The sequence below is a fragment of the Narcine bancroftii genome, chromosome 3 (assembly GCF_036971445.1).
Source record: "Narcine bancroftii isolate sNarBan1 chromosome 3, sNarBan1.hap1, whole genome shotgun sequence".
Taxonomy (NCBI): domain Eukaryota; kingdom Metazoa; phylum Chordata; class Chondrichthyes; order Torpediniformes; family Narcinidae; genus Narcine; species Narcine bancroftii.
In genome coordinates, this window is record NC_091471.1 from 329,386,345 (window position 1) to 329,394,495 (window position 8,151).

At 52.4% G+C, this 8,151-nt stretch overlaps 1 protein-coding gene across 1 annotated transcript; it reads left to right on the forward strand.

Moving 5' to 3' along the window:
• The first annotated feature begins 741 nt into the window (after positions 1 to 741).
• LOC138756568 (caspase-14-like) lies at positions 742 to 7,728 on the forward strand. Its single transcript, XM_069923004.1, has 7 exons — positions 742 to 822; positions 1,563 to 1,648; positions 2,391 to 2,543; positions 3,474 to 3,690; positions 4,661 to 4,768; positions 6,781 to 6,890; positions 7,423 to 7,728. Exons 1-7 carry the CDS (start codon positions 810 to 812, stop codon positions 7,531 to 7,533), a joined length of 798 nt encoding a protein of 265 aa, XP_069779105.1. The 5' UTR covers positions 742 to 809; the 3' UTR covers positions 7,534 to 7,728.
• The last annotated feature ends 423 nt before the right edge of the window (positions 7,729 to 8,151 follow it).

Below are 8,151 nucleotides of genomic sequence, written 5' to 3' on the forward strand. Positions count from 1 at the left end.
TTTCGATTTTTCTTTTTTTGTCGCCATCTTCTTTCCACCTTTATACTCACTTTTCTTTAATTTTTATTTCTGTGCCTTTGTGTTTTCCTTTGTTTTTTCCGACTTTTCTGGAGAGGGCTGGAGTTCACCGTCCGGCCACTACTCCATCACGTGACTCCCCCACCCTCCCTCCTTCAACCCTCCCAGCTTCCCTCTGTCCACCCTTCATCTGTCCCACCCTCCTGTTGATGGCTATGATCGTTCTTATTTTTCAGGAACGTACAGAATGGAACGACGACGAGGGGCTTTGTCATGTAGAGAATTGACCCCCATGGTCAGAGTCCTGCTTTATATTTCACCCATTATCTCCGCGGCCTTGGCATAGCTCCTACATCCCTCCTGTCTCTGTAACCCCCTCTGATCCCCTACACCTCTCCCTGTCTCTGTAACCCCCCCCCTTTGGTCTCCTACACCACTCCCTATATCTGTAAAGCCCTATGGTCCCCTACACCTCTCCCTGTCTCTGTAACCCCCTCTGGTCCCCTACACCTCTCCCTGTCTCTGTAACCCCCTCTGGTCCTCTAAACCCCTCCCTGTCTCTGTAACCCTCTCTGGTCCCCTACACCCCTCCGTCTCTGTAATCCCTCTGGTTCCCTACACTCCTCCCCATCTCTGTAACCAGTTCCGGCCCCCCACCCCCATCCCTCCCTGTCAGTTACCCGTGTCGGGGAAGTTGATCAATGTGGTTAATCATTGTACACGTGGGCGGAGAAACTTCCCTCATCATTCCTGCACAACCGGGGCATTGCTGATATTCTGGAATTGCTGGAATGGATGGGACAGGTGAGGTGTTTCTTGGGTAGTGCGGGGACCTCTTCCTGCCAGAATCTGGTGACAGACATCCGTCTCTCAACCCTGACCCTTACCCCTCCTGTCTCCCCCCCCCCTCTCTCCCACTCCTCCCATCCTCTCTCTCTCTCTCCCCCCCACTCCTCTCCTCTCTATCTCCCCCCATTCCACCCCCTCTCTGCCCCACTCCTCCCTTCCTCTCCCCCACTCCTCCCTCCTCCCTCTCTCTCCCCCACTCCTTCCTCTCTCTCCCCATTCCACCCCTCCTCTCTCTACCCCACTCCTCTCCTCTCTCTCCCCCTCACCTCCCCTCCCCTCCTCTCCTCTCTCTCCCCCTCAACTCCCCTCCCCTCCTCTCCTCTCTCTCCCCCTCACCTCCCCTCCCCTCCTCTCTCTCCTCTCCCTCCTCCTTGCTCCCTACCCCCAGCCTACCCACATATCAGCGCTTGCTCTATCTCTCTTTTTATTCCTGTAAAAGGGTGTGTCAGATCCTGGAAGGAATTCATTCACTTTCACATTCAGCCGTGAAGGCAATGGGCGTGGATTGCTGCCTCTGGCAGCTGGTGGCCACTCAGCCCTTTCTGCGCCTGCTTCCTCACCACATCTCCTGCTTGTTTCGCCTCCAGATGGCTCCCTGGCCTCCTCCTTTCCCCTCCGGGAGCCCCGGTCCTCCCCATCTTGCATTGCACAGGGCTTTCGCCCTTTCACCCTTAACTTGGGATTTTTCCCCCCAGCCATGGACAATGTCTCTGCTGCCGTCCCCACTCATGCGGCCGACGGATTGTCCTCGCCAGGAGCCAGGCCTGTGCCCTCGTCGCAGGTGAGAGGGTTGGAGGGGAGAGGGAGAGCGAAGAGGAGAGGGAGAGGGAGGGTAGAGGGTAGAGGGGTGAGGGAGTGGTGGAGGTGGCAGAAGGGAGGGTGGGGGTCCTCGAGATTCACTCCTGTAAACTCGCTCCTTGTCCCACTGCGAGGGGGGGGAGGGCGGGAGAATGAGACCTCCTCCCACCCTGTCCTGGGGGGGGGGGATACTATGACCCTACATCCTGCCCTGAGGGGGAAACTGGAAAACCCCCCCCCCCCCCAGTCTGTCCTTGTTGGGGGAGACTGGGACCCTCACTATGTCCCGGTTGGGGGAGACTTAGACTCCCCAGGTCCCGAAGGGAAGACTGAAAACCCTCACCGTGTCCCCGGGGAAGACTGGGACAACTAGCCTGTCACTGTGGGAGACTGGGACACCCCCACCCTGACCTGGTTGAGGGATACTGGGACCCTCACCATGTCCTGGTGGGGGAGACTGGGACACCCCGCCCCAACCCTGTCCCGGTGGGGGGGGACTGGGATTCCCCCCCCATTCTGTCATGAGGGGGAGACTGGGACTCCCCAGCCTGTCCTGAGGTGGAGATTGGGTAGTGTGCCTTTGTGCATGTGTACGCATGTTCATGCTGTGTGAGCAGGCTCACAGAGCTGTTCCCACCGACGCTTTGCCCATCCACACTGCTGTCTCTGGGGGCTGGCACTGCAGAGAAATCCCAGTGTTACTCACAAGCTGGTTTCTCTGACAGACCGACAGATATGACATGGCCGGCGTGAGGAAAGCCTGCATCGTCTGTGTCCACAAAGACAGGGAAGGCTCTGAGGAGGACCTGCAAAATCTCAAGAGGCTTCTTCATAGCTTGGCATTCCAAGTGACCGAGTTCATCGATCCGGCTGGCAGGGTGAGAGATTCCCATTGATGATGCTGGGCAGGGGTCAGCACTTCTCGCCCCTCCCCAACTGCAGGGGCAGAGGCTGGGGGAGTGGGGAAGTAAGGCAGCCCCTCATCCATGTGTGGATGGTGCTGAATCTCCCAAACCGGCCTGCGCGGAGGAGATGTCCGTGAAGCTGGTGATTGTGTCCACACCTGCTGGTTGAAGGAGGACTAGGGAATCTCACAGGTGTCCTAGGGATCTTCTCTCCTGATAGACGAAGATGCCCTGGGGAACTCTTTTCCAGTCAGACAAGAGGAGCCCTGGGTACCTCCTCTCCTGAAGGACAGAGACGCCCTGGGGAACTCCGCCTGAAGGATGGAAACGCCTTGAGAAACTCCTTCTGAAGGAGGGCTCAATCCCGAAACGTGGGTTATGTGTCTTTATCTTTGCCGTATAAAGTCTGCAGTTCAACCTTTAAATCGGTGGGAAGAAACTGGAGGCCCCGGGGAAAACCCACGCAGACACGGGGAGAATGTACAAACTCCTTACAGACGGTGCAAGATTCGAACCCAGATCAAGGTGTTGTGCCAACCATGCTGCCCCCAAATTTCTCCAGCATTGTGATTAATTTAATCAACCGCCTGTCATCGCCACATCCCCCTCAAATCTCTTCCTACCCCCACCCTCTTCCGTCTCCTCCTGCCTGTCCCATCTCCCCCTTCCTCCTCTCCCACCGATCTTCCTTCTCCACTCTTGGTCCTAAAACACCGACGATCCCCTTTCCTCCGCGCTCAGCCGCAGAGGTCCCCCCCTTCCCCGGCGGTCACCTTCCTGTCTGGGATCAGGACCCTGGTCCGCCTTGAGGCCATGGGCAGTGTGGGGAAGGGGCCACGGCTGGCGGAGCCAGTTGCACTGGGGCGCTGACCATTTCATTCCTGTCTCGTCCCTCCCCTTCAGAATATTGTCTATTTGCTGAAGAATTATCGGGACAGTATTGAGGCTGGAACCTGCTGTTCGCTTGTCTTCATCATGGCACACGGAAAAGTGGGAGAGATAAAGGGAGCTGACAACCAAAGTGTCGATCTGGAGGATATCTTCGATTTGTTCAACAACAAGAATTGTACGAACCTGCAACTGAAACCCAAAGTCTTTGTCGTCCAAGCCTGCCGGGGTGGTGAGTAGTCCATCAGGTGTCAGGTGTCTGGCCAGGTCATCCAGGCTGACCCTGAGAACAACAGGCTCTCAGAACATAAGAAACAGGAGCATGAGTCAGTGATTCAGCCGTCAAGCCTGCTCCGCCGTTCAATGTGATCATGTCTCATCTCCAACTAACTGCCTTTTCCCATATCCCTTAAGTCCCATATCCCTTAATTCCCCAGTGATATAACATCGTCTTAAATATATTTACTGAGGACGCCTCCACTGCTTCAATGGACAACGAATTCTGCGACCTCGGGGAAATCATCTCCATCCTAAATCTACTCCCCTGGATCTTGAGGCGATGTCCCCTCGTCTTGGTCTCCCCCACCAATGGGAACAACTTATCCACCTCTATCTGACCATACCTTTCATCATTTTGTACGTTTGCATTGGATCCCTCACTCATTCGTCTAAATTCCTGCGTCCAGTACCAGATGCTTCATTCTCTCCTTGGCTAACCCCTATCTTCCCTGGAATCAACCTGGTGATCCTCCTCTGCACCATCTCCAAAGCCAGTACGTCCTTCCTCAAGTCAGGAGACCAGAACTGCATGTGGTTCTCCAGATGCAGCCTCACCAGGACCTTGTACAGTTTCAGCGGAATCTCCCGGCTCCTAAATTCAATCCAAGTGCAGAAATAGCTTTGCTGATCCCACTACATCCATAGAAAAGCTTCACTCTGTGTCTAGCCCCAGGTGTGTATGATGAGACGGTGCGGAGGGAGATTCACTCTGTGTCTGACCCCGGTAGCGTGTGATGGGATGGTGCAGATGGAGATTCACTCTGTGTCTGATCCCAGATGTGTGTGATGGGTCAATTTGGAGGGAGCTTCATTCTATGACCCCTGGGAGTGTGTGATGGGACTTTGTGGAGGGAGCTTCACTCTGTGTCTGACCCCAGATGTATGTTCAAAGACACGAGTGAAACATTTTGTATTTTTTCCAGAGAAGCGTGACTATGGCGTTGAACGTTTGTCTGGATTCCGTTCCATGCCTGAACCTGAGAAAGTTTCGACTGTTTCAGACACCTTCATCGTGTACCCTTCGCTAAAAGGTGACGCATCTCTTGCTCCTGCACGGACATCAGTCCTGATTTCCCCTGGTCCTCTATCTCGTCCCCGACCAGGCTACCTAAGACTGATGAAGTCTTGACACAGTAAGCTGGCTCCCGATCCCACTTCTCAACATTAAAAATGTATAAATACAATACATATGACAGACATGTATTCATATTTTAAAATATATAAATAAATGTCTTTTCATGGGAAAAAAATTTTTTTAATGTTTCAACAACCCCACCCCACCCCCCATTTCCTGAATTCCAACGAGTCTAAGCCAAGAGCCGCCAAACGCTCCCCATATGAATCTCCTCTGAACCCTCTCCAACGTCAGCACATCAACGAGGAGACCAAAACTGTTCACAATATTCCACGTGAGGTCTCACCAGGGTCTTAAAAAGCCTCAACATCACACCCCTGCTCTTGGATTCGATTCCTCCTGAAAAGAACACTGGCATTTCATTTGTCATCTTCACCCCCCACCCCACTCCCCCTCCCCCCCCCCAGTCCAAACACCCAGTCCGTCTGGCAGCAGCTGCTGCAGGTGAATCTATGGACACTCGGGGACTCTGGGGAGGTGGATGGGGGGACTCTCTCTAGCTTCTCTCTCTCTCTCTCTCTCTCTGACTGTAAGAGGCGCTTCAGGCAATTTCTGCCAATGGCAAATCTGTCCACCTTATGGCTGACAGAAATGCGTTCCATGTAATATTACACTGTCTTTATTACAGGACAGTAAATTAAATCTTGAACTGAGGATAATAGGGAACAGGGAGGTCCGTGGAGCTGAGACCCTGGCCACATCAGCAAAACAATTTGAAATCGACTGGCCTGATGCTGACTCCTGCTCCGGGTTCTTGTGTTCATACAAACATAGAACTCTACAGCATAGAAGCAGGCCCTTTGGCCCTTCTAGTCTATGCTGGACTAGTATTCTGCCTAGTCCCTTTGACCTGCACCCATCCCTCAAAGACCCATCCACGAACCTGTCCAAATACTTCTTCATTGTTAAAACTGAGCTCACATTCACCATCCGTGGGCCTGTTAAGAGTCTCTTAAAATGTTCCAGCTTCCACCGCCATCCCCTGGCGAGACATTCCAGTCCCCACAACTTTCTGTGTAAAAAAAATAAATAAATATCTTGCCACTAAACTTCCCTCCCTTCAATTTGTACAGATATCCCCTGGTGTGTGCTAATCCTGCCCTGGGAGAAAACAGGCGCTGGCCGTCCACCCTGTCTATGCCTCCCAGAACCTTGTAGACCTCGATCAAATCTCCTCTCATCCTTCTTCACTCCGAAGCTCTGCTAACCTTGCCTCAAGAGACTTGTTTCTCAATCCAAGCAACATCCTGGTCAATCTCCTTTGTCCTCTCTCCGTAGCTTCCACATCCTTCCTTTAATGAGGTGACCAGAACTGAACACAATTCTCCAAATGGGTCTTACCAGAGATTTGTAGAGTTGCAACACGACCTCTCGACTCCTGAACTCACTCCCCTGACTAATGAAGCCCAGCGTCCCATAGGCCTTCTTAACTATCCTATTAACCTGCATGGCGACCTTGAGGGGATTTGGGCCCCAAGGCCCCTCTGTTCATCCATACTCTTAAGTATCTGACCATTAACCCTGTTCTCAGCCTTCTGGTTTGTCCTTCAAAGTGCTTCACCTCACACTTATCCAGTTTGAACTCTATCTGCCTCTTCTCCGCATGACTCTGCATCCTGTCTATTTCTTGCAACCTTCAGCTCCATCCACAACTTCCCCAAACCTTCATATAATCCGCAAACTCACTGATCCGTCCTTCTGCCTCTTTATCCAGTTCATTTATAAAAATCACAAAGAGCAGGAGGTCCCAGAACTGATCCCTGCAGCTCTCCCACTAGTCACCAACCTCCAGGCAGAATCATTTCCATCCACTAAGACTTTCTGTTTTCTTCCTACAAGCCAATCTGTTACTGCCTATTCATCTGACCAGTCTCAGCTCGTGATTTTGTGAACCTGAATCTCCCACAGGTTATGTGGCTTATCGAGGCAAATGCATTGGGTCTTACATGATCAGGTTCATAGTGGACGTGCTTGAAGAGTCTGGAGAAGATGAGCATCTGTACGACCTATTTGTCAAGGTAAGGGTGGAAGGAGGCCTGGGTTTGAAGCAGCCCAATGCATCACACACACTCACGTGGAGGGGCAGAGACTGGAGGATGCCCTTTGGCCCCTCTCTCGGCTGTTACAGAGTGATAGGAGGCTGTTCAGCCCCTCTCCATCCTGCTACACAGGAGTGTCCATTTAGTCTCTCTCCAGTGTGGTACGCAGGGTCAGGAGGCTGTTCAGCCCATCTCCATCCTACTACACAGGGATAAGGCCATTTAGTCTCTATCCAATATGATGCAAAGGGACAGGAGGCTGTTCAGCCACTCTCTAGTCCAGTGCACAGTGACAGGAGGCCATTGAGTCTGTCTCTAGTCTGGTGCACTGGGACGGAAGGCTTTTCAGCCCCTCTCTAGTATGGTCCACAGGGTCAGGAGGCCATTCATCCCCTCTTGGACATGCTATGCAGGAGGAGTACCTTCATTTCTTGCTCTGCAGCACTGGGTCAACTCGTGTGGGTTAAACGCGAGCTGCTCTTTGACTGAATGAATGCAATTGGTTTTTCAGGTGAACCGCAAGATGGTACAAGGAGGATATGGGAATGAGAAGTTCAAGACAACCATGGTGATGGAGTCCACCTTGACCAAATCCCTCTACCTCAAACCTTCCAGCTCATAAACAATCAAACAGCTGGAATGGGATTTCAGATTTACTGTCAGAACATACCTGACATTACATACAACCCTGAGATTCTTTTCCTTGTGGGTGTGGCAGAATGACCACTTATTGGCTGTTCAAGAAAAGAAACTGTAAAAGAAATGTGAACAAACTGCATTACAGAGAGGGTAAAAACCAATAAACTCATTAAATGAGCCCCTGATTGAGGTTGTCATTGAGGAGTCTGACGGTGGAGGGGGAACAGCTGTTCTGAACCTGGTGGTGAGAGTCCTGTGGTCCCTAGACCTCTTTCCTGACGGCAGCAGTGAGAACAGGGTGCATGCTGGGTGGCGTGGATCCTTGATGATCGCTGCTGCTCCCCGATGGCTGCATTCCCCCGTGGATGTTCCCGACTTGTGAGGAGGGTTTTGCCCTTGATGCTCTTGGGCTATGTCCACTCCCTTTTTTACGTGTTTACGCTGGTTGGCGGGTGGTATTGGTGTCCCCATATTAGGTGGCGAGCACACTCTGCCGCAACTCTGTAGAAATTCACCAGGGTTTCCGATGTCGTACCAGAGCTTCGCAAACTCCCGAGGAAGTAGAGGCGCTGATATTTTGAGAAATTCTTCCCCAAATATC

What these genes read in the sequence shown, in the direction of transcription:
- LOC138756568 (XM_069923004.1), top strand. An exon ending in TCATCGATCCGGCTGGCAGG is followed by an intron (nt 2,544 to 3,473) that starts GTGAGAGATTCC and finishes CCTCCCCTTCAG; the next exon opens with AATATTGTCTATTTGCTGAA. An exon ending in CGTGTACCCTTCGCTAAAAG is followed by an intron (nt 4,769 to 6,780) that starts GTGACGCATCTC and finishes AATCTCCCACAG; the next exon opens with GTTATGTGGCTTATCGAGGC.